The sequence below is a fragment of the Cololabis saira genome, chromosome 21, assembly GCF_033807715.1.
Source record: "Cololabis saira isolate AMF1-May2022 chromosome 21, fColSai1.1, whole genome shotgun sequence".
In the NCBI taxonomy this organism is placed as follows: Eukaryota; Metazoa; Chordata; class Actinopteri; order Beloniformes; family Belonidae; genus Cololabis; species Cololabis saira.
Genome location: NC_084607.1, coordinates 36488557 through 36514943, shown reverse-complemented (window position 1 = coordinate 36514943; position 26387 = coordinate 36488557). Strand labels below are relative to the sequence as shown.

Here is a 26387-nt window from a genome sequence, read left to right as displayed (position 1 = left end):
TGTGTCTTGAGCCTCCTTTTAAAAATATCAACATTATCTGCGGCCCTGAGGTTCTCTGGCAGGCTGTTCCATAAAGAAGGGCCATAATGGCTGAATGCAGCCTCACCGTGGGTTTTGGTCGCGGTTCGGGGAATGGTTAAAAGGCCGGTGCCAGAGGAACTCAGGGTCCGTGAGGGTTGATACGGTAAAAGCACATCAGATAAATAAGATGGCCCAAGACCGTTAAGACACTTAAAAACCAGTAAAAGAACCTTAAAATCATCCTGAAGCGGACGGGGAGCCAATGCAGCGATTTTAAAACAGGTGTAATGTGCTCCCGCCCTCTGGTCCTCGTCAGCACGCGAGCGGCTGAATTCTGTAGTAATTGTAGGTTCTTAATACTCTTTTTAGGAAGACCAGAGAGCAGGGGCCTCATCTATAAAGCTTGCTTGCGCATAAAAAGCGCCTGAAAGTTGCGGAAGCCGCCATCTACGCAAAGTCTCGGATCTAAAAAGAAAAAACTAACCGAAAAATCTGCGTATCTTTACGGCAACTAGGACCCTCCCGTAAGAATTTACTTAAGACACGGGGAACTGGCGACGCAGGGTTTGAGGTGGTGAAATGAAGCCAGATTCATGTCATACTCTTAATAATGTCATCACATATCACAACATATAGGCCTATCAGACTTATAATAAAATAGTGCTGATAACGGAGCAGGCGGTGGGGGGGGCGGAGGGGGATGGCTGCCGCCCCGAGCCCACTACTCCACGCTGAAGAGGAAAAAAGAAAGTGTTCTGATTAAAATAAGGAAAGTTGGACTATATAACAATTGCGTTCATAAGGATAAAGTTTTTAAAAAAATTTAAATTAAAGAAATAGTCCCTTCTCCCCGTGTGTGTCTGCCTGTCATGCACGGGTACGTGCGCTCATGTTGTTACAGCCGGAATTATGGTTCTGCGTCACACCAACGCAGAGCCTACGGCGTAGGGTCCGGCGTATGGTGCGCGTCGCCGCGTACCCTACGCCGTAGGCTCTGCGTTGGTGTAACGCGGAACCATAAATCAGCATAGAGCAGCTCTGAGGGGAGACGGGAGGGAGGGGGGGGAGCGGGGGCTGCCGGGCCGCCGTCCCGAGTGTCTTGATGATTTGCTGATCCTACCGTTAGTTTTTAAACTGTAAAAAGTGGGGGGGACAAATACATCATTTTGAAAAGACGGGCGTTGCTGCCACTCACTCGCTTTATTTTATTGTATAGCCTACTATTTATATACTTATTCTAACTTTTACTGTGACCACCAAATAATGTGGTTTTCCTGTCCTCCACATCATATCTAGGTCTCCGTGAAAGTCAGTGTCACGGTGGCTGCTACTTCTCATTCATTCTGACGCCAAACCATGGATCTGCGCCAAACAGGCTGCAGAAAGCCACTGCGCATGCTCAGCAGGCTCATCCATATGCATTTCTGGGCGTGATAGGAGGCGGATTCAGCTACGCAACCTTCCAGCTGGACTGCGTGGAAGTCTGCGTGCACATGGTTTTATTGATCCGGATTTTTTTTTGCGCACGGCATTTTCGGCTTTTGAGAGTACGTGCACTTTTAGTATGAATCCTACGCACTCCATTTTAAATGAGGCCCCAGGGCATTACAATAGTCTAAACGACTACAGATAAAAGCATGCATCAGCACCTCCGTACTAGCCTGAGAGAGAAACGGGCGGACTCTGGCTATGTTCTTAAGATGGTAAAAACCTATCTTCGTAATATTCTTTATGTGTGGAATAAAAGTGAGCTCAGAGTCAAAAATAACACCCAGGTTTAAAATCTTGTAGCTTTGGTAAAAGTTTCTCTCTCTGGCCTTCAGGACAAATAACTAACATTTCTGTTTTGCCCTGGTTGAGCTGTAGGAAATTATCTGCCATCCATGACTTAATATCTAAAATACAGTTAAAAAGGGCATCAAGTGGCCCTGTGTCATCAGGAGACACGGCGATGTACAGCTGTGTGTCGTCAGCGTAGCTGTGGAAGCTGATGCCGTGTCTCCTGATGACGTCCCCCAAGGGAAGCATGTAGAGGTTAAAAAGAAGCAGACCTAAAATTAACCCTTGGGGAACCCCACACTTAATTTCATGCATTCTGGAGGAACATGTATCCAAACTTACAAAGAAAGATCGATCTGTGAGATAGGAGCGGAACCAGTTAAAAACAGTACCAGAGAGGCCCACCAGGTGCTTCAGTCTGTTTAATAAAATGTGATGGTCTACTGTATCGAAGGCGGCACTAAGATCCAGTAGAACCAAGACTGTCAGTTTGCGGTTATCTAAATTGCACCTGATGTCATTTAAAATCTTTAAAAGGGCTGTCTCGGTACTGTGGTTCATCCTAAAGCCAGACTGAAATTTCTCTGAAATATTGTTTCTTATTAAAAAATAATTTACTTGGTTGAAAACCAGCTTTTCTAAAATCTTACTTAAAAAGGGTAAGTTGGATACAGGTCTGTAGTTATTAAAAATGCTGTGATCTAAATTGCTCTTCTTCAGAAGGGGCTTCACCACCGCCATTTTAAAGGCGGCAGGGAAGACGAGTCTGAAGAGAACAATTTACTATATTTAAAATATGTTCCTCAAAGAATTCATAAAATGTCTTTAAAAGTGATGTGGGAATAGGATCTAAAAGGCAGGTTGTTGGGTTTACCTGGGAGAAAACTCGACCAAGTGTCCTCGCATCAACCAGGGCAAAACTCTCCAGTGTTTCCTCGGGTAAAAGCAACTGTCCAGATGTGTTAAAAATGACATTTTGATGTGGTAAAAGACTGGACCTAATGTTGTCAATTTTACTTCCAAAGTGGTCTGCAAAATCCTCACAAAGATTGTCTGTTGGTGGTTGTGAGGATTTCTTAAAATGTACATTGGTTAAAAGATCAAAGGTGGACAAAAGAAATGTAGGATTGTTTTTATTGTCTGTAATGAGTTTTGAGAAATTAGCAATTCTTGCCTGTTTGACGGTTTTATTGTAGGATTTGAGTTACAAAGTGTTGAGTTCACAAAAAGTTAAAAAATCAAGAATGACTCCCTATCATCCCCTGCCCAACCTGAGAGGTTTAATAGGACATTGTTGGACATGTTGGAGTCTGGAATCCAACAGAAAGAAAACATGGAGTCAGCACATTGTACATTTGGTTCATACCTATAATTGTACTCTGAATGAAGCTACAGGACTTTCTCCCTTTTTTCTAATGTTAGGGCGTGAAGCCAGATTACCTGTGGATCTAAGTTTTGAGACGGAACACAACAGAAAATGTACCTCAAGTATATTTCTGACTAGCAGAGTCCATTGTTGCCAAGCAAAATGATAACAATAAGCAGAGATTGAATTATCGAATCGTCATAAAAACCACCTGTGGAAGCGTTTGGGATTTCTTTTTTCATATTTGGGTTTTGTACACATCTCCGGGTAAGGAAACGCCACTCCTGAGCATAGAAAAAGCCCATGGCAGTGTTGCTCTGTGCAAAGGTTTGACCCAACAAAAGTAAATCAATAAACAGTAAAGTCGTAGTTTTAAAAAAGGTACTGTAACTTGAAAAGGAAAAATAACAGGCTGAACTTTTAGGGGTTAAATAAAAATCATTTCAGCTCTTCATTGAAATGAGATTTAACATTTTACAGTATGCTTTTATGCTTTTATGCTTTTTTCATCAAAATCCTGTTTGAGAAGTAATGGCAACTAGTGTGAGATAAATGAAGCAAAAACAATAAGAATATGTTTTTTAAAAGTTGTGGTGGATTAGAAAGAAGTAGTTTGTTAAAACGCGGGTACCCTGATTTTGTCTCCTGGGCTTTTTTAATTCATAGTAATCATTTACTTTCTACACATTATGATTACATCTGAGGACTTTTCTTGGAAACCTTTATTCTGGAGGCGGCATGATGTCGGCACATCTTTCACCACTTTGAGTTTAGTGTCTTATGCTTCACAACCTGACTGAACTTCACGAGTAATGGCGGCGCCATAACCGCCGCCGCTGACTTGAGGTACACTCCATATATTTATCCTGAACGTCATCTTCTCTACAGAGAAAATGACACCTTTGGACTGCAGTAGAAACACTAATATAACAAGAGTCATTTCTGTTGTGCACGACTGAGAACAAACAGCTTCGACCCAGTGTTGTCAATTTCTGCTACCCTATCAAAAAATGCTACCTAATGGTTTTCTACCTTTGTAGAGCTACAATTTTACTGTGTTTTACTCCCTAAACCACTTCCTTTTCCCCCAATTAGTGCTTGTCGCTTGCCAGGCCGTCATTGTAAATAAGAATGTGTTCTTAATGACCTGCCTGGTTAAATAAAGGCCAATGACTGAATGAATATCAAATAAAGCCATAGAATTGTTTTTTTTTTCTCTTTATCGAATAATGTTCACAAAGTGTAATGCAATTCATGTCATGGGTAGTGTATTTTGAAGGATCAAATACTCAACATCCCAATTTATACATTTTAAATCAATATTTCAGGGGTAGCATAATTTGACAGTCCAGTAACATCCTATCAAATAATGCTCCCGTCACTTAATGCATTCAGGTAAGACTACTAATCAACTCACTGCCACTGCAGGAGGAATTTCAGCATACTTATACCCCCCAATTTATCCATTTTAAACCAATATTTGAGGGGTAGCATAATTTGCTAGTCCAGTAACATCCTATCAAATAATGCTCCCGTCACTTAATGCATTTAGGGCACGGGAAGCATCTAAAATGATCTCTGCTGGCCTGATACTGCGCCGCAAAATATCTCTGCTGGCTTGTATATATATATATATAAATATATATCTTCTTAGGGATTTTGAGGATGTTACTCACTGTTAACCGCAGTGTGGACTGAAGGTATGCATAAAGTTATGGGCAATCAAACTTTGAAAATCGACTGTGCACGTGCGCAGAACCACAAAGTAGCAGATCTGGACCGGTAGCATGGATCGACAGAACATCGGCATCAGGGATGGATGTGGTGCACATGTAGCCAACCCGCTTCAGAATACCCAGAATACAGTTGTGATGCTTATGGTGAACAGTGAACCCACAAATATGACTGAGTGTTAAACAAACGGCACTTACCCCTGAAAACATGGGCAGTTTCTTAGCAAAGTCAACGACGCGGGTTATGGCGGGGGTCACGATCTTGGTGAACTCACTGAAGGCCTCCAGGTCGACCTTATCTCCGTCTGAGGTGGGCACCATCGGACTCTGGCCTATGTCATCTGGCTAGAAACAAGAGATCAAAGCTGTCAGGAAGATCCTGCAATAAATCCCTGGACCTATGATGGAGAGGCAACAGACGGTACAGACGGTACAGTATACACAGTACTCAAATTGAGGGGGGATGAGGGGGTATGAGGGGGGATGGCATCCCCCCTGAAATAAAAACGGTCCAAATCATCCCCCCTGTAAAACTGCCATCCCCCTTTCCATCCCTTATGTCATTTCATCAATGAATGAAAGTGCCATAAGTGTTCAATGCAAAGGTGTCGTCCACTCAGAGTCGGCATTGTTCTCCTACATCACTGATGCCCATGTATTTTGGATGTCTAAATTCACGTCTATGAGAGACAAAAGGGGGGCAATGCATCTGCAGAATTACTCGAGCTATAGTGGACATGGAGACAGTGTAGCCATGATGAAGAGTCTTCAAGGTTTCTGGAATCCGGCTGGCGATCGGTAAAAGTTGGCTAATGACCCACGAGCGCTTGAATAAATGGACCACAGAATGGCTTCAGCAAGAGAAAACCCACCTTCTGGAGTGGTCCAGTCAGAGTCCTGTTGGGCCACCGTCCTGTGATTATGAACCTACAGTATGTGATGATGAACTCATGTGAAATGTGTGATTCTGTGAACAGTCAGGCTTCGGATGAGTCCAAGGCCTGATTTCGGGCCTCCAACTGAGACCAAAACTAAACTTTTGCATCTGGCACATGGCCTGGAGAACAAAGAAACTAAAAGAACTTCAAAGCCCAACAGGGATCTGTAGTCCGCTGAGGGGGCGGAGTCAAGAAAAGGCGCGCAGGAGAGAATGCGCGTACAGTATTTTACAGTAAAGCAGCCCGCAGGCGCTGTTTTACGTCAGGAGCAGATAAATACAGGTGGCTCCCCCAGAACGTTTGCTTCCCGTTCAACGTCCCTGTCTGAAGTGGACCTCTGTCCCGACTCTGCCGCTCCGATCCCGTCCCTGCACGAGGAACGGCTGTGGCCCATAAGGACTCTTTTTCCTTCAATCAGCGTGGCCGCGCATCAGCCCGGAACGCCCCGCCAGCCGACTCGTGCGACCCGCGCGCCCACCAGCGGTAACGGATTTCCCCGCAGCATCCCGACTCAGGGAATTGGGCCCCCGGCCGTGAGAGTTCGTGAGTGCTGGTAAAAGGGGATCGCCCCGGTTCTGCAAACACCGCCTGTGTTGTTTTTTTTTTTCTCAGAGTCATACGGAGGGAAACGTGAGCCGCCTCGATCAGCCTAGGAGCGTTAATCAGCGCCCTCGGAACCGGGACTGGCCTGAGAGTTTTAACGCCCCCCAAGACAACCCCCAAATTAAATCCAAAGTAAGAGGCTTTAGTGTCCGGGCAGAGTGGGGACGTCAACAGCACACAGCACACAGCAGGAAGCAGCAACGGGATGACCGGGGGTGGGGACCGCATGCAGGTGGAAGCAGCAACGGGATGACCGGGGGTGGGGACCGCAGGCCAGCACGCAGCTCCCGAAGCTCCGGCCCAATCAGCAAGCTTGAGGTTGAGAAGGGGCAGGGCCAGGGAGAGGAGTCTTGACGGACAAATCTCTCCCGCGCCTGACCGGGCCGTTACCCTGGCCCTCTCAATCCCACGCTGCAGGTTCCGGTGTTGTGCATTCAGAGATGCTCTTCGCCACCAGCAGAGGATGCTGCACCATGTAGTGCAGTGAGCAATCACACCTGTTTTATTTCACAGCCGAGGGCGTGATCATCTGCAGGCAATGCCTATTTTTATGTGACGCACCGAGGGTCCCTCAGACAAACCTGCGGTCGTCCTCCTCCTTTTTCTCCTCTCACGCACGCACGCACGCACGCACGCACGCACGCACGCACGCACGCACGCACGCACGCACGCACGCACGCACGCACGCACGCACGCCCGCACGCACGCACGCACGCACGCACGCACGCACGCACGCACGCACGCACGCACGCACGCACGCACGCACGCACGCACGCACGCACGCACGCACACACACACACACACACACACACACACACACACACACACACAGATGATCGGAAGATTTGCGTTATATGATTTGTTGTCCCTCTTTATGTAGTTGAGGCATCAGAATGTATCCGAAGTGTTGCTTTACCATCTTCTTGACACTTGTGTAAATAAATTCTGATTGAAAGAAGTCGTCCTTGTTTTTTTACACATATTTGCCACTAATGTTGTAGAATAATTTATCTTGAGACTGATTTTTGCTGTTTAGTTATCATTTTTCCTGATTACATCAGGTGGTGCCCCGTTTTGATTAAGTCATTTTGATAATTCAATTTGATACATAATTTACTTTATTAATTATTAAGGACTGTCATCCGACAGTCATTAATAACTCTTTTGATAACTGAACCAGCACCCCCTCTGTGGCACAACAGTCCCGATCTGAACCCTGTAGAGATGATGATGAGATAACCCCAAAAGAGCCGTTCACACCAGATATCCTACAAAAGTTTCTGAGTTGAAGCAGTTCTGGAAAGAGTAATGACCCAGAATGTTCTAGAACTCCTCCTGAACTGTTAGCAGCTCTGATCCAGAGCTGCTAAAAACATTTGTTCTATTCAGGATTTTACATTTTCCTGTTTTATTTTGAAGCCCATGTCTTTGTGTTTGAGTTCTGGTTGGACTTTCCTGTTTCCCATCTGCCCTGATCGTCTGTGTGGCAGGGTGGAGGAGCAGCCACTCAGCAGATTGGGCACAGGTGTGCCCAATCTCTTCACTCTGCCTGCCTTCATAAGAAGTGGCTGCACACCAGCAAGAGGTCTGCTGGGAGAAGGTTCTGCTGCTGCACGTGTGGCGGTGTGATTGAATAAAGTTAAAAGGGGAGTTGGCTAGGCCGGATGGTCCCCGGCCTGAGTTGGGCGATGGGGGTGTGTGTTCCTGCACTACACCCTGTGTCCTGTGTCGGTCGGCCCCAGTGGCAACGAGCTTGCTACAGTCTGCACCCGTGTCTCATTAACCCTTGTGTGTATCTAGTCTTGTCTTTCCATTGCCCCTTGCTGGTCTGTACTGTTTCCTCCCTCCATGTTCTCCTTGTCAGGTTTTCATAGTTTTTTGATTCATGTTCGGTTTTTTGGCTCCAGCTCAGCAGCATTTTTGGTTTTTGTTTAAGTTAATAAATCATAGTTTTTGCGAACTCCTGCCTCCTGCTCTCCTGCATCTGGGTCCTCACTACAACCTTCCTGACATGTTCAAGGTCAATCAAAACCAAAAAACTGCCAAATGGCTTAACTGTCCCACTGTGAATGTGTTACAGGCGTGTTTCATAAAGACACACAAAATATAACTGTTTGCTTTATCGGCTGTAACCACATTGTTTTTGTCTATTATTGTGACGAGAATGAAGATAAGACCACATTTCATGGCAGATTGATGCAGAAAACTTGTCAATTCCAAGCTGCTAGACATTGAAACTCAGTAAAAGCATTTTCCCAGCTGATATCTGTGCGTTGTTCTCAGTAAATGAGACACTGAGAGCCGTAGCAGACGGGAATCAGCTTCAGGCCGCGATAGGGACACAAATAACCAGTGATGCTCCAGGGTCATTGCTAGCAGACAACAGCAGCGGAGGCTACAAAGTAGGGTTCACTGTAAACATAAGATGAGTGAGTTTGCAGGGCATCGTACGGTGGCCGAGACCCGCCATTGCTGCAAATAAAAGAAACACTGAAAATATAAAGAAACCCTGCTGCAAATAAAATAAACGCTACTGCAAATAAAATAAAAAAACGACGCAAATAAAAAAGCCACAACGAAATGAATTACTGGGGACTATTTTTGCTGATGCACCGGTGTTTTTTACGTGAGAGGAGAAGAAGAAGACAAAAAAAATGACACGTAGCGACGTTGAACACTAACCTTTTCACTTATTTTCTCGTTCGTTGTTCTTCCTATTCCTTGCTCTTCTTATTTCTTCCTTTTCACTTACGTCCTCTTCGTCTTCTTCTTCTCCTCTCACGTAAAAACAACCGGTGCATCGGCAAAAATAGTCCTTGGTAATTCACTTCTGTTGTGGCTTTTTTATTTGCGTTGTTTTTTTTTTATTTGCAGCAGCGTTTATTATTTCATTTGCAGCGGGGTTTCTTTATATTTGCAGCAGCGTTTGTTTTTATTTGCAACGTTTGTTTAATTTGCAGGGGCGTTTGTTTCTGTTTGCAGCGTTACTTTTATTTTCAGCAATGGCGGGTCTCGGCCACCGTACATCAAGCACAAAAACCATGTTTCTCTAAGTAAAGGCTCTGCACTTCAAACACAGTTGCTGAGTTTCTACCTGGGATGGACAGAACACCATGCACCTTTTTGTAATGTGAGGTGAATATTTTGTGAGACTCTTCAAGGTTTTATCTCAGTATATCACAGCCAATCCAGAGAGTAAAGCTGTCAGGTTGCCGTTTAGTAACAGTCAGCAGCAACAGCCTCTGTTCTCTGATTGGCTCTGCTTCCCTACAAGCACAGAACCTGCTCTTTGTCCCTGGAGGCTTTCTTTTCTGTTAGGATAAAAATCTCCACAAACTGTATTCAGCTATAAAACTGCTTTGAGCTTCATGAAACGGTTGCCTGGTAACTGTCATTTGACCTTTTAGGGAGGCTATTCATCGAAGGTTAGGACACGTGTACCGGCCCCTCGTGAGGCGTTGCTCTCACCAGTCGCCACGTAACATGAGACGCAGCGTTTTCAAGTTTATTCATGTATTTGTACTTTTCTTTTCAAATGTTTTAGTGAAAAGTACTTATAAAACAATTTGAATGAAACAGTTTGCAGTAACGATCTACAGTCGTGCATTAAGGAGTGAAACTGTGGAACAGCCTGAGCATGGAGCTAAAACAAAGTCAAAACATATCACAATTTAAAAAAAGATACAAAGAAACATTATATTCAAAATACAGATGCGAATAAACATGTAGATATGTACATTTATTAATATATGTAGATATATAGATGTATATTATGGATATAGATATGTTATATGTAGGTATGTACAGTATATGGATATATTGAATTGTATTATACGTACAGTATTTGTGTATCTATATCTCTATAAATATGATTTATAGTTATATGTAGATATGTCGATATATAGATTTATAGTCATTTTTATGTATATAATTGGAGGTAAATATATGAACCAGTATATACAGCATATCTACTCTTATATAGTTATTCAAGTACCATTGCTGTCTATTGTTCTCTATTATATTGTAGTATTATGGTAAAGTAATAATGTAATACTATGCATTATAATTACTCTTTTTTTAACATGCATGTTCAAAATAAAATCTTCAAATCAAATCAAATAAGTGCCTCCTTGCACCAATCATACCCTTGTATGAATAAAATCACCTGGTCAAAGTGGATCCTATCATCCTTATCACTATTATGCAAATACAGCCTCAGATGAACATGTAACCTTTTTCACCATGCCATTACTAACTAAGAAATCAAGAAGAAAAACCGATGCAAGCAACACTAAGAACCCAATGATTCACCGCTGGTAGACTCCCCTTTAACAGCGATGAAAGCGGTAACTTCAGTTCCTGCATGACTGTATCACTCTCACACTGTTTTGCTCCATCTGTCTTTACTGCATCGCTTTGAGGTATTTGCCCATGAAGGCTCCCATATCCTGCCCTTTTTTTTGGCCATCTCTATCATCTATCATCTATCATCTTTACCTAAATGGAAAAAGGAGCACTAACTGTTGCACATGACTGTACTAAAGACAAGAAATTAACTTTAGAGCCCTCCAGTGGAGCACACCCCGGCCTCTGGAGTCAACACACCACTGACCTTCACACTAAACATTTGAACCTTGTGCTGTCTTCGGGTCAAGGAAGGAGGAAGGGAGGAAGGGAGGAAGGAACGGAGGAAGGAAGGAAGGAAGGAAGGAAGGAAGGAAGGAAGGAAGGAAGGAAGGAAGGAAGGAAGGAAGGAAGGAAGGAAGGAAGGAAGGAAGAAAACAGGAAGGGAAGAAGGAAGGAGAGAGTAGGAGGAAAGAAGGGAAAAAAGAAGGAAGAAAGGAAGGGAAAAAGAAAGGAAAGAAGGAAGGAAGGAAGGAAGGAAACAGGAAGGGAAGAAGGAAGGAGAGAGTAGGAGGAGAGAAGGGAAAAAAGAAGGAAGAAAGGAAGGGAAAAAGAAGGAAGGAAGGAAGGAAGGAAGGAAGGAAGGAAGGAAGGAAGGAAGGAAGGAAGGAAGGAAGGAAGGAAGGAAGGAAGGAAGGAAGGAAGGAAGGAAGGAAGGAAGGAAGGGGAGCGCAGGAGGAAAGAAGGAAGGAAGGGAAAAAAGAAGGAAGAAAGGAAGGAAGGAAGGAAGGAAGGAAGGAAGGAAGGAAGGAAGGAAGGAAGGAAGGAAGGTAGGAAGGAAGGAAGGAAGGAAGGAAGGAAGGAAGGAAGGAAGGAAGGAAGGAAGGAAGGAAGGAAGGAAGGAAGGAAGGAAGGAAGGAAGGGAGGGAAAAAAGAAGGAAGAAAGGAAGGGAGAAAAGAATGGAGTAAAGAAGGGAGGAAGGAAGGAAGGAAGGAAGGAAGGAAGGAAGGAAGGAAGGAAGGAAGGAAGGAAGGAAGGAAGGAAGGAAGGAAGGAAGGAAGGAAGGAAGGAAGGAAGGAAGATGGAAGGGAGAAAAGAAGGAAGAAAGGAAGGGAGAAAATAATGGAGTAAAGAAGGGAGTAAGGAAGGAAGGAAGGAAGGAAGATGGAAGGGAGAAAAGAGGAAAGAAGGACCAGGAGAATGAGGTCATTTTGACCCAAAGACAGTCCAAGGGTTAATGATACTAGTAGCCGCACGTGGCGTTTCCAGAATTCAAAAAGTACCATGAACTTGCGCTTCTGTTTCCAGCTGGATCCTTGTGCGTTGGTATTCCGGTGAGCCTCGGTCACCATCCGGATCAGCTCCCACTCTGCCGTGTCCGGCTCCGGCCTCATCTGCAGCGTCCGCACAAACTCCTCCCTCTTCCTCCGCTCTCGGTTCTCCTCGATCAGGCGGCGCTTCGCCACACGCTTCGACTCATCCAACACCACTGATGGGCAGACAAGGTTCCCATGAGTTTGAGTCTAAAGGCTGCATTGTATTACAAATAAAATACAATATGAGCATTTGAGTGACCCTTCAAGAGTCACTGCATCATATGATGAAACTTCAAAGGGATAATTCAAGCGCATCGTATTGAAAGCAACTTCACATGATTCTAATTTAGCTGTTAAAAAAGCGAGTTAATTTTTCAGACGACTCACAGTCCATGGCCATGCCCACAGAGATGCATTTCCTGAAGCGGCACAGCTGGCACTGGTTGCGGGTTATCTTGTCGATGATGCAGCAACCTTCATATTTACAGGAGTAGGATGGATGGAGATTCTTCTGGATTGTTCTGCGGAAGAAACCCTGAGGAAAGGAAAGAAGATGAAGAAAGAGGAGAAACATTAGCATGCAAAAGAACAAGGAGTATGAGTGCAAAAAAAATATAGGCAAAGTTTCAGAGAATTTATAGCTGATTGGGAGAATAAATAACTTCATAACTACAAAATGAAATCAAGCAAGTGTTCCTTTGCTCGGATTAGGACCAAACAGTTACGTTAAATGAGTGAGATCCCAGGGTGTTTGTGTCAGGATCCTGCTTGCCAAGGGCGGTTAAGCAACCAAGTGAAGTCACATACGAACATTAACTTGAACTTAAATCAATAAAATACACAGGACTCAGGTGCCTTGAAATAACGGAGTCAACCATGAACTCTTCTATTTAAAAGAGTATCCAAGAGTCGAATGTGAGGTCATTTGTCTGAAAGCTGAAGATAATTGTAATGTGGTCATGGAAAAAGGTAGCAATTCAAAACACACCATCATAATAACAAATGTAGATAGACCTTAATGAACACCAGCAGTGTTGTAAAGAAGAATGGACCAAAGTCCCGCAGCAACGACGAGAGAGACTGATGAGACAATAACAAGACTATAATAGTTAGTCTCAAATATAGCTTGGTGGTAGATATGCTGCTATAGGACTATGCTGCAGGGGGGCACCGACTTGATCCACTGGGCATTGCCCCTCACCCTACTTCCCTTCTTCTCTTCTCCTCTTCCATTTTTTTATTTATTATAAGTATCTCATAGCCATCATTTTTGTCCATCGTTCTTGTAGTTTCTTGTGCTGGCCCCCCTTTTTTCTCTTTTGTGTATGTTTGCAGGCCGGAGCTTCAGGAGCTGCGTTCTGGCCTGCGGTTACCCCCTCTGATCATCCCACTGCTGCTTCCACATGCCTGGGGGGAATGTCTGCTGTGTGGTTTCTGGCGTCCTGGCCTGCCCCCCCGACACCCCAGTCTGTCCTCTAACAGGAGGGTCCCCCCTTATGATCCAGGTCCTGGTCCAGGTTTCTTCCCTCCTAAAGGGGAGTTTTTCTTGCCACTGTTTGGTTTAAGGTTTTTCTCCCACTAGGGGAGTTTTTACCTGCAATTGTTTATGTAATAATTGCTCGGGGGTTTATGTTCATGTTCTGGTTCTCTGGAAAGATCCTAGAGACAACTTCTGTTCTAATAGACGCTATATAAATGAAATTGAATTTAATTGAATTGAATTGAAAGAGGCAAATGTGAGGCCATTTGTCTGAAAGCTGAAGATAATTGTAATGTGGTTATGCAAAAAGGCAGCAATTCAAAACACACCATCATAATAACAAATGCACAGAGACCTTAATGAACACAAGCAATGTTGTAGAAGAGGTAGAAGAATGGACCAAAGTCCTGCAGCAACAATGAGAGAGACTGATAAAATAATAGAAATCATGCAAACAGGAATTTAGGAAGTGGGAGAAGTTCAACTGTACCTTGCAACCCTCACAGGTGATGCAGCGGTAGTGGTACCCGGTGGCCTTGTCCCCACACACCACGCAGGGCTCATCCTTCCCCAGGTAACTGGGGATGTAACCTGGAACCGACACGCTAAGATCTGGAGGAGAGGAGGACAGGATCAGGGGAGAGAGGGGGGGATGAGGAATGCAGAAGAAAGCAATGAGGGCAGGTGGTGAGGGTGTTGGAGATGACAGAGGAAGAGAAGAAGAGTGGGTGAGTGCTGAGCATTACCACATGGGCTTCAATAAAGCACGTGCACACAAGCCCCCGAGGGACTTTCATGCAGGATGGAACAAGACTTTCTGCACCTGATGTCATGCCAGCTGATTCAATTCACACCATTCCCACAATTCATGTAATAAGCTATATATATATATATATAATAATGAGAGGTTTCCCATGAAAAAACAAGAAAAAACTAAAGTCTCCCGTCCTAAAAATGTATGTAACAGGAATCTTTAAAAACAATCATCGGGAACGAGCACAATGAAATCCAAGCTTCTAGCTTGCTCAAATAACATGTGTGTGTCAGTAACATGTGTGTCAGTAACATGCGTGTGTGTGTCAGTAATGTGTGTGTGTGTGTGTGTCAGTAACATATGTGTGTGTGTCAGTAACATATGTGTCAGTAACATGCGTGTGTGTGTGTGTCAGTAATGTGTGTGTGTGTGTCAGTAACATATGTGTGTGTGTCAGTAACATGTGTGTGTGTCAGTAACGTGTGTGTGTGTGTGTGTCAGTAACATATGTGTGTGTGTCAGTAGTGTGTGCATGTGTCAGTAGTGTGTGCATGTGTCAGTAACGTGTGTGTCAGTAACGTGTGTGTCAGTAACGTGTGTTTCAGTAACGTGTGTTTCAGTAGTGTGTGTGTGTCAGTAACGTGTGTTTCAGTAGTGTGTGTGTGTGTGTCAGTAACGTGTGTTTCAGTAACGTGTGTGTCAGTAACATGCGTGTGTGTCAGTAATGTGTGTGTGTGTGTGTAGGTAGTGTGGGTGTGTGTGTGTCAGTAACGTGTGTGTGTGTGTCAGTAACATGTTCAATTCAATTCAATTCAATTTTATTTATATAGCGTCTAATACAACAGAGTTGTCTCTAGACGCTTTACAGAGACCCATACCCAGAACATGACCCCCGAGCAGTTATTACATAAACAATGGCTGGTAAAAACTCCCCTTTAGGAGGGAAGAAACCTTGAGCAGGACCAGGCTCATCAGGGGGGACCCTCCTGCCGAAGGCCAGACTGGTGGGTCAGGGATGGCAACAGCACAGCAGGCAGGTGGAAGCAGCAACGGGATGACCGGGGGTGGGGACCGCAGGCCAGCACGCAGCTCCCGAAGCTCCGGCCCAATCAGCAAGTCCCAGGTTGGGGTGCAGGGTCGGGGAAAGACTTGTGCTCCGTAATGCAAGCTACAAGCCACCCATGACCACCTGCAGGTTCCGGTGTCTGGCAAAGGATGCTGCAACATGGACAAAAGAGAGAAAAGGGAGGAGAAGGGGGGGCCAGCACAAGAAACCACAGGAGCGACTCTGACACACTAAAGTTTACACTACCTAGAGATTTACCAACACCAGCTAGAGGTTTACTAAACACTAACTATAGGCTTTACTAAACAGAAATGTTTTAAGTTTAGTTTTAAAGGTGGAGGTGGTGTCAGCCCCCTTAACCCAGATTGGAAGTTGGTTCCATAGTAGTGGTGCCTGATAGCAGAACGCCCGCCCTCCAAATCTACATTTAGATACTCTAGGAACTACGAGTTAAACCTGCCCTCTGAGAACGGAGAGCTCTGACAGGAACATAAGGCACTATCAGGTCTTGCAAATAATGCGGAGCTAAGCCGTTTTGGGCTTTATACGCCAGTAATAAAATTTTAAATTGGATTCTGAATTTTACGGGTAACCAATGGAGCGACGCTAACACTGGAGAGACGTGGTCTCTCCTGCTAATTCCTGTCAGTACTCGTGCTGCTGCATTTTGGATCAGCTGGAGCCTATTCAGCAAATTACTTGGACATCCTGCTAACAACACATTACAGTAATCTAGTCTAGAAGATACAAACGCATGAACTAGTTTTTCTGCATCACTCTGCGAGAGGATTTTCCTAATCTTTGCAATATTACGGAGATGGAAAAAGGCTATTTTACAAACCTGATTGACATATGGTTTAAACGACAAATCCTGATCGAAAATAACACCAAGGTTTCTCACAGTTGCACTGGAAGCCATCGCAACACCATCTAATCCCTTCCTAAGATGCTCTGGACCAAGAATGATAACCTCTGTTTTATCTGAATTTAGAAGCAGGAAATTTCTGGACATCCAGTCCTTGATGTCCCTAAGACATGCTTGAAGTTTAACTAACGGTTCTGTTTCATCCGGCTTCATAGACAAATAGAGCTGCGTATCATCAGCATAACAATGAAAGTGTATGCCGTGATTCTGGATTATACTTCCCAACGGCTGCATGTATAAACTGAACAAGATTGGCCCTAGCACTGAACCCTGCGGAACACCATAACAGACCCTTGACTGTTCTGAAGAAACCTCATGTACATGAACAAACTGGAACCTGTCAGATAGGTATGATTTAAACCAAGCAGCACTGAGGTCCAGTAGAACCAGTATGGACACTAATCCCTTATCTGAGGCCATAAGGAGGTCATTCGTGACTCGAACAAGTGCTGTCTCTGTGCTATGATGCATTCTGAACCCTGACTGAAAGACTTCAAACAGATCATTTCTATACAAATAGTCACATAACTGGCTTGAAACTGCCTTTTCCAGAATTTTAGACACAAATGGAAGGTTGGAAATTGGTCTATAATTAGCTAAGGTGTCTGGGTCAAGAGAAGGTTTTTTAAGTAAAGGTTTAATTACTGCGACTTTGAAAACCTGTGGTACATATCCTAAACTTAGGGATAAGTTAATTTGGTCCAGTATTGTCGTACCAATAAGAGAAAAAATATGTTTGAATAGTCGAGTCGGGATGGGGTCTAACATACATGTGGTTGACTTAGCTCTATTAACGAGTGAAGTCAGCTCAGGGAGGTCTATAGGATCAAAACAGTCTAGAGACAAGTCAGAGCCTAGGGAAGTCGCTAAAGCTGAAGAAACGCCCACAACCGGCTGGTTGATTTCTTCTCTAATTCTCGTGATTTTACTGTTAAAGAAGCTCATAAAGTCTTCACTACTGAGAGCTGCAGGAATGCACGGCTCAACAGAGTTGTGACTCTTTGTCAGCCTGGCTACAGTGTTGAACAGAAAACGTGGGTTACTTTTGTTATCCTCTATCAACGTTGAATAATAAGCTGTTCTGGCTGTGCGAATGGCTTTTTTATATACTATTAGAATATCTTTCCATTCACGATGAGAGTCTACAGACCTACAAGAGTACCACTTCCTTTCCATTTTACGCACGTTTTGTTTCAACATGCGGATATCTGAATTATACCAGGGAGTTAAGCTCCTGTGGCTAGAAACCCTCCTTTTCAAAGGAGCAACTTCATCTAAAGCTGAATGCAACAAATCAGCAGTGTTACTAGCAAGGAAATCAACATCTGCAGAGGTAGAATCCAGGTCACTGGCCTCGACTACATCACTATTTCGCACTGTCGTAAGATAAGCAATGGCCTCCCTAAATTTAACAATAACTTCATCAGACAAACATCTGCTAAAATAATACCTCCTATTTTGCACTTCAACATCAACAAAATTAAATTCAAACGTTATTAAGTAATGGTCGGATAAAAGGGAGTTTACAGGTGACACCAACAGACCATCAGTTTCAACACCGTAGGTGAGAACGAGATCGAGAGTATGATTAAAACAGTGCGTCGGTTTATCCACTTTTTGTGAGATACCCATTGATTCTAGAAGAGAATCGAAGGCTAATTTAAGATTATCGCTTTCAACATCCATATGAATGTTAAAATCACCCACTATGATGAATTTATCTGTGCTGATCAATAATCCAGAAAGGAAATCTGAAAATTCAGACAAAAACTCCAGATACGCACCAGCAGGGGGCCGGTACACTACCACTAACACAACTGGCTTCTCTGATTTCCAGCTCGGAAATTTCAGACCAAGCATGAGGCTTTCAAATGTATTATAGTTGCACTTAGGTTCAATTTTTGTTTGGAGACCGGAGTTATAAATTGCTGCGACTCCTCCGCCTCGGCCCGTGCTTCTAGGAATGTGATGATTAAAGTAGCCGGGCGGAGTTGATTCATTCAAACTAACATACTCTTCCTCCTGTAACCATGTTTCTGTTAAGCAGAAAATATCACTCCTGCTCTCTGTAATTATATCATTTCCTAACAGAGACTTAGAGCTTAATGAGCGTATATTTAGTAGTCCGCATCTAATTTTTCGGTCTGTAATTGGTACCAAATGTACATTGGTTTTAATTTTTACAAGGTTATCTTGGTTAACGCCTCTATAACGCTGCACCTGGTGAACTTTTGGAGGGCGGGGAACTGCAACCACTTCTATTTTGCAAGGCACCTGGCCAGAGTCGCCAATATCATGTAATCCTACAGTTTTAGAGTCGCTAATTACATAATGCAATCCTACAGTTTTATTGGCAGGCGTTGGTCCTCGAGAAGCAGCAGAGAAGTGTGTTAAACTACAGCTCTGCATCCTGGCCTGGACCCTGCATTGTCAGGGGGAGTGTCTAATAACATTGGCCAGATTTCTAGACATAAGAGCTGCACCATCCCGGGTGGGATGAATGCCGTCCCTTCTAATCAGACCGGGCTTTCTCCAGAATGTCTCCCAGTTGTCAATAAAGTCCACCGTTTTCTGAACACATGTGTGTGTGTGTGTGTGTGTCAGTAGCGTGTGTGTGTGTGTGTGTCAGTAACGTGTGTGTCAGTAACGTGTGTGTGTGTGTGTGTGTGTCAGTAGTGTGTGTGTGTGTGTGTGTGTGTGTGTGTGTGTGTGTGTGTCAGTAGTGTGTGTGTGTGTGTGTGTGTGTGTGTCAGTAACATGTGTGTGTGTGTCAGTAACGTGTGTGTGTGTGTGTGTGTGTCAGTAGCGTGTGTGTGTGTGTCAGTAACGTGTGTGTCAGTAACGTGTGTGTGTGTGTGTGTCAGTAACGTGTGTGTGTGTGTGTGTGTCAGTAACATGTGTGTGTGTGTGTGTGTCAGTAACATGTGTGTGTGTCAGTAACGTGTGTGTGTGTGTGTGTGTCTCAGTAGTGTGTGTGTGTGTGTGTCAGTAGTGTGTGTGTGTGTGTGTCAGTAACATGTGTGTGTGTGTCAGTAACATGTGTGTGTCAGTAACGTGTGTGTGTGTGTGTGTGTCTCAGTAGTGTGTGTGTGTGTGTGTCAGTAGTGTGTGTGTGTGTGTGTCAGTAACATGTGTGTGTGTGTCAGTAACATGTGTGTGTCAGTAACGTGTGTGTGTGTGTGTGTCTCAGTAGTGTGTGTGTGTGTGTGTGTGTGTGTGTGTGTGTCAGTAACATGTGTGTGTCAGTAACGTGTGTGTCAGTAACGTGTGTGTGTGTGTGTGTCAGTAACGTGTGTGTGTCAGTAACGTGTGTGTGTGTGTGTGTCAGTAACGTGTGTGTGTCAGTAACGTGTGTGTGTGTGTGTGTGTGTGTCAGTAACGTGTGTGTGTGTGTGTGTGTGTGTGTGTGTGTGTGTGTGTGTGTCAGTAACGTGTGTGTGTGTGTGTGTGTGTGTGTGTGTGTGTGTGTGTGTGTCAGTAACGTGTGTGTGTGTGTGTGTGTCAGTAACGTGTGTGTGTGTCAGTAACGTGTGTGTGTGTGTGTGTGTGTCAGTAACGTGTGTGTGTGTCAGTAACGTGTGTGTGTGTGTGTGTGTCAGTAACGTGTGTGTGTCAGTAACGTGTGTGTGTGTGTGTGTGTCAGTAACGTGTGTGTGTGTCAGTAACGTGTGTGTGTGTGTGTCAGTAACGTGTGTGTGTGTCAGTAACGTGTGTGTGTGTGTGTCAGTAACGTGTGTGTGTCAGTAACGTGTGTGTGTGTGTGTCAGTAACGTGTGTGTGTCAGTAACGTGTGTGTGTGTGTGTCAGTAACGTGTGTGTGTCAGTAACGTGTGTGTGTGTGTGTGTGTGTCAGTAACGTGTCTGAAGAACAGTCTATCTCTGTCAGTCCAGTGATAAAGAAGCCAGATGGCACTAGAAGCTATACGAAGAAGCATTTTTGCTTCTATTGCAGAAAATGTCACAACACACAACACTGCGTAAACACCTAGATGAAACGGATGTTGCAAAAGCACTAAGCTTGCCAAAAAGCTCAGAATAAAGGAGGCAGCAGTTAGACTATATCAGAAATAAGAGGAACTTTGAGCACAACATTGATGTTTTGGAGACCAAAAAGGCAATCTCATCCCATGGAAGCAACCAAAGAAAAAATCAGGAGGACAGGATTTTCCACATTGTATTTACTGTTATGGCTTGTTCTCCAAAAGAGCGATGTGGCGTCATTTTCAGGTGTGCAGCTTCAAACATGAGCATAATAAACCAGGCAAAACAAGAGTTCAGGCATTGTTTGCTTTTGCTGAACCTGCTCCACCTGGATTCAACAATGATTATTGGAAGTTCTTAAGTGTCAGGAAACAAGACAGGATTGCAGTTGTTATTAAAGAAGACCGCTACCTTCTTGAGTATGGCTACAGACTGTTCAAGAAGAATGAAAAGATTGTCAGTCAACATCAGTATATAGGACAGAAATTGAGCTTGGCAGGCTATTACTGGAAGCAAGAAAAGCTACACATGTGAGGACCATCCAAGAACTCATAAAACCTGAACAGTACAGTCAGGTTGTCTCTGCTGCAAAGAGCCTTGCATTCTTTGGCGATGTTTATCAAATCTGAAGGCCTGAAAAAGAAAGATAAAGAAGCTACTCAAGATGCTGAGGATTTTGCACAGCTTTATCAAGAAAGTTGGACATTTGATATTGCCAGCCAAGAATCGACTCAGCTTGACCAGAGCAAATGGAATGCTCCTCAACTGTTACCTTTCACACAAGATATCCAAAAGCTGCATTGTCATCTAGCTGAGAAAGAGAAACAATATTTGAATGATCTGCAAGAACAACCATCACCGTCAAACTGGAAAGAGCTGGCAAAAGTGACTCTGACACAAGTTGTACTGTTTAACCGCCGGAGAGGAGGGGAAGTGTCCAGGATGCTCCTTTCTTCGTACCTTTCAAAGGACACATCAGACATGCATGGAGATGTAAGCTTGGCCCTTAGACCACTTGAACAGAAGCTGTGCAAACATTTTTTAAGGATTACATCAGTTTCAACACTGTAGGTGAGAACGAGATCCAGGGTATGATTAAAACAGTGCGTCGGTTTGTCCACTTTTTGTGAGATACCCATTGATTCTAGAAGATAATTGAAAGCTAATTTAAGATTATGGCTTTCAACATCCATATGAATATTAAAGTCACCCACTATGATGAATTTATCTGTACTGATCAATAATCCAGATAGGAAATCTGAAAATTCAGACAGAAACTGTAGATAAGCACCAGCAGGGGACCGGTACACTACCACTAACACAACTGGCTTCTCTGATTTCCAGCTCGGAGATTTCAGACTAAGTGTGAGGCTTTCAAATGTATTATAATTGCTCTTAGGTTCAGTTTTTGCTTGGAGACTGGAGTTATAAATTGCTGCGACTCCTCCGCCTCGGCCTGTGCTTCTAGGAATATGATGATTAAAGTAGCCGGGCGGAGTTGATTCATTCAAACTAACTCTTCCTCCTGTAACCATGTTTCTGTTAAGCAGAAAATATCACTCCAGGGGTCCGTTTCACAAAGCAGGTTCAACAAACTCTGAGTCTAAAGTATAAAAGTATAAAAAGCCAGTATCAATTGAGCCCCGATTCGACGAGTCACCATGGCAACCGGCGACAACAAAAGATCCACCTACTTTTTCTTTTTTTTTTTCAAACTTTATTTAACATTTCAATTTACAAAATCCCTTTGAAGAAACATTAGTTTAAAGGTATTGTCCATGATTTTGGAGAGCTAGCAAGATTTGAAAGTGGCACCTCCTGTAAGCCCCGCCCCCTCCTCTCCTCCCCGTCAGCGCTCCGTCCAAAGCCACGCCCCCACAAACTTTGGGGAACGCGCATTTGCAGGAGTCGAGTTTTCCAGGACATTTTGGACAGCACATTTTCAACAAAACTACCCCATGTCTCATTCACCTGTAAGCAAGGCCGGTTTTAGGGGGGGCAGGGGTTGGCTGTGCCCACCCAAACGTGCGTCCTGCCCACCGGCGTCTCCATCCCGGCGAGAGTGGAGACAGAGAGCGGGTGGCGGTGCGCTGCAGGCTCTAGAGCCACAGCTACGCCGTAGGGCTACGCCGTAGCCTACGGCGTACCCTACGGCGTAGCCCTACGGCGTAGCTGTGGCAACAGAGCCTGCACAGCACCGCAGCACTCCGCCAGCCACACCGGCGCTCTCCGCTCTCGCCGGGATGGAGACGGCTCCATCCCCACGGACCCCCATACAGCTTCCCCATACAGCGGCTGCTGCTGCTGGGCGGAAAGTCCTGCAGCAGCAGCCCGGACCGACGCTCTGCTCCCCGCTCTCACACACAGCGGGGACCGAGCCGCTCTGGAAATAACTTCATAATAACTACATACTGGGGGTCCGTGGCAGAGGTGAGGGAGGGGGGTTACACTGGGACACTGTGAGCCGTGGAGGACCCGTGGGAAGTGGACACGGGGGCTGGAAGCGAGTGCGTGCATGGGACGGGGGGGTCGTGGGTGGCATGAAGGCATCTGATTGGTTCTTCCCCCCCCTGCCAAGCCTCTGGTCCTGGACCAATCCGTTTCAGTCGGACCGAATGAAAAAGTTTTTACATGATTTAAGCTGGGAGGGGGAGGAGGGGGCGGGGCTTAGAGGAGGTGCCACTTTCAAATCTTGCTAGCTCTCAAACATTGCATACTATAACTTTAATAAGTGCGTATGGCGAGTATGAGAGCATAACATTTAGATCAGGGCCGTCAATTGGGTACGGCAGCCGCCACACCTCGGCTTCAGGGGAAAATGTAAATGTTTTTTTTTTAAATACATTTATGGAATTACTCTGTGTCTATTTGTATTGATTTATCCTATTACTTAATACATATAAAATAACTACAAATGCATATCAGAACAACATGATGGATTTCACTAGGTATTATCTTTCCCAACACTTGTATCCCCCCCTCATATGTTGAAATGTGATGTCCCAGCGTCCCTGAAGATAGTGGTCGGTCGCTATCAATCTCGTTTTTAGCTCTGCAGTGTTACTAACTTACAAAAATGAAAAGGAAGCAAACAACCACGCAATTAAAAAAAAAGAAAGAAGGCCAATGTTGCCCCAGCAGCAGAAGATATTAACGATGCTGTAAGCCATTGATGGATTAATTATGCAAGTTCATTTTAAGGTAAGATATCAAATCACCCTACCCTCTTATAAATCTGTTTAAGGGAAATATTTGACTTTTTTTACTCTCTCTCTTTCTGTCTTCTGCTCCCTCTCTCTCCTTTTTGCATTTGGACTTTCACTGTTTGAAGTTAAACTGGGATGTCCCTGTGATATTGTTGCACTGACATAGTGAATAAAATACGTTGCGTTTGTCAGATACGCTTTTTCTGCTCTCTAACACTCTAACGCTTGCTGTCCGTGGTGCAGAAAACGGATGCGTATTGCGTAAAGGCCATTTGGCTGAATTGACGCCACTGAGGGAGGAGGCACAGAGAAACTCAGAGTTTATGGAAAACCTGCTAGCTAGCAGGTTAGGTTCAGAGAGTCTGTTACTACGGTAACTGACCGAGAGCTTAAATTACCTCTCTTTGTGAAACAGGCTAGAGTTACCTCTCTCTCTCTGGTTTGAGTTACCTCCCTTTGTGAAACAGAGTTTTCACTAAACCTGCTTTGTGAAACGGACCCCTGCTCTCTGTAATTATATCGTTTACTAACAGAGACTTGGAGCTTAACGATCGTATATTTAGTAGTCCGTATGTAATTTTTCGGTCTCTTATTGGTACCAAATGCGCATAGGTTTTAATTTTTACTTCATTTAAATGGAGAGGAATAAAGAACCACCACTGATCCAACTGTATGGTAAGAAGGACAGATATTTGGATGGAGAACAGGGACAATACGATTGGATACAGAAACCCAATATCAAACACACTGTCTTGTGGTATTAACCTTTGGGGATGGCATCCATTTTTACTGATCACTGCTGTTAGAGTCACAACAGTTATTTGATCAATATTCTTATCAAGCTAGCGTTACTGGCTTGAGTTCTTAATATTAAAATTGATATGTTCGTCTTGCTTGTTAGAATAAGTCTTTTCTGTATCCAGGAGAAGAGGAGTCAGAAGATGATGTCAGCATTTCATCCCAGCATGAATGTACCAACACATATCAAGTCCAAAACCAGAATGGGTCTGCAATAGGTGAGCCAGAATGATTAAAGCATACTAATTTTTTTTTAACCACTTCTATTTAAGTTGAGACACAAATGCCAAATACTAGATTATATCATAAAACATCACTCTACTGGACAAGGCAATTTTATTTGTATAGCCCATTTTTTACAAAAAGTTTATCTTGAAGGGCTTTACTGAAAGTTTTTTTGCCTTGAATTATTTAATAAAGTTCTTTCTGTGTTTAGATGTCAGTATACCAAGAGCAGAGGGGTCAGAAGATGAGGACAGTGATTCATCCCTGCAAGAATGTACTTCCACATCACAAGTCCATAAACCGGGTGTGTCTGCAAAAAAAAGAAGTAAGCTTTGGGACTAGGATTCTCTATTAGGCTATTTACTTTTTATCTTGCTTTGAAAGAAAATGGTTTATTGCAAGCACAGGCCACCTATTTCACAAAGAGTTGGTGTGGTTGCAGGCTTTTGTTCCAACCAACTTAAGCTGGGTTCAGACTACACGATTCCAGGCTGATTTTGACATGATTTCGTTGTGGCGGACACATTTCCAGCGTCGTAGCTGATTATGAGTGTCTGGAACAATAAACTGGCGTGCAGTGTGTCAAAATTAACGAATAGCAATTTTGCTGTACAAAGCCCTGACTGAAGTCTAGCATGTTAGAATTTTTTAAACCTTGAGGAGGAGAAACTGGTCCATGAATGCACCTACCTCAGTAAGTAGAGTAAATGTGAACCTCAGGGTTGAAACATGAACTTAAAGGGGAACTATTATGGCATCTAATACCTATTTTAAACAGGCCTTGAATGTCTTTTGATTGTTTTTGCTAAATAAATTAGAAATTCAGCCTCTGAGCCATGTCTTCTCTAACCTATTCTCTAACCTCATTATCTATGCGGGATTCTGAGTGGGCGGGGCTATGATAATAAGGCTCTGTGCTGATTGGCTGCCTGAATGACGCGATACACCGCTATGAAAAAATGGCGGATGCTCCGGCTGGTGGAGTTAGTTGTGGGCGTGGTTTCACGCATCGGAGGCCAACCAATGTAAATCGCATTTTCGTTACGTAACGAAAGGGAGCAGAATCTTATTGGCTCGTAGATCCACATCACACTGGACGGCTCATCCGGGCGGCTGTACAGACACTGCAGAATTTGGTTGCTTTCCTCCTTCTCTGAGTTGGCAGGCTGAGGGGACTTTATATACCACTTTATATAAGAGAAAATGTGTTTTTCATAATAGGTCCCCTTTAAGGACAGATTGATTGTTTATCAGTTCGGGGACTCGGGTACTCTGCACGCTCCTCCTAAGTACAGAACAATTTAAATTTTTAATGAACCAATTCTAGAGATTCAGTATAATCAAAAGAACTCCCATTTCCATCACAAAGCGGATCACAGCTCTGCAAATTGTCAGTTTAATCAAAATGTAATCTTTTTCTGCCTACTTAAGTAAGCAAGCTGCTTTTAAATGCTGATGGACATCAGAGGAAACTGCTGCAGTAGAAAAACACCTGAAGAGGTTCTTGGTGAGGCAAGTTGTTCCAGGTAAAGCAGACTGTGAGCCCTGCATTTCTAAAGAACGTCAAGCACTTCAACAAAGGGACTGGAAAGCAGTCAAATATTTCATTAAAAAACAGAATAACTGCCATGAGAAGAAAATTCTAATGAAAGCAGTGTACTGAACTGAAGTATGGACCTTTTCAAAAATAAAAATATGCACCTTCAGAATAACTTCAAGCCTTCTTATGGCATTAGCCTTATAGTTTTTTTGTTTTGTTTTGTTTTCTTTGCATTGTAATGCACAGTGAATCAGCATGGTTTGGAGGGTAGAGCTTGGAAGATTTCACAATTTTACCAAAATAAGACTTAG

At 43.9% G+C, this 26387-nt stretch overlaps 1 protein-coding gene across 4 annotated transcripts in view; it reads right to left on the bottom strand.

Annotated features, from left to right (window-relative positions):
- The window catches only part of LOC133422616 (thyroid hormone receptor alpha), a 139289-nt gene that overhangs the window by 17370 nt on the left and 95532 nt on the right, over positions 1 to 26387 (bottom strand). For 3 of the 4 annotated variants that reach the window (XM_061712637.1, XM_061712636.1, XM_061712638.1), the window contains 4 exons: positions 14072 to 14193; positions 12489 to 12636; positions 12069 to 12274; positions 5098 to 5244 (listed from right to left, as the gene is read on the bottom strand). In XM_061712637.1, coding sequence (XP_061568621.1) covers positions 5098 to 5244; positions 12069 to 12274; positions 12489 to 12636; positions 14072 to 14193 — 623 coding nt within the window. The remainder of the gene's footprint in view (positions 1 to 5097; positions 5245 to 12068; positions 12275 to 12488; positions 12637 to 14071; positions 14194 to 26387) is intronic. The other variant, XM_061712639.1, reaches the window with a different exon arrangement.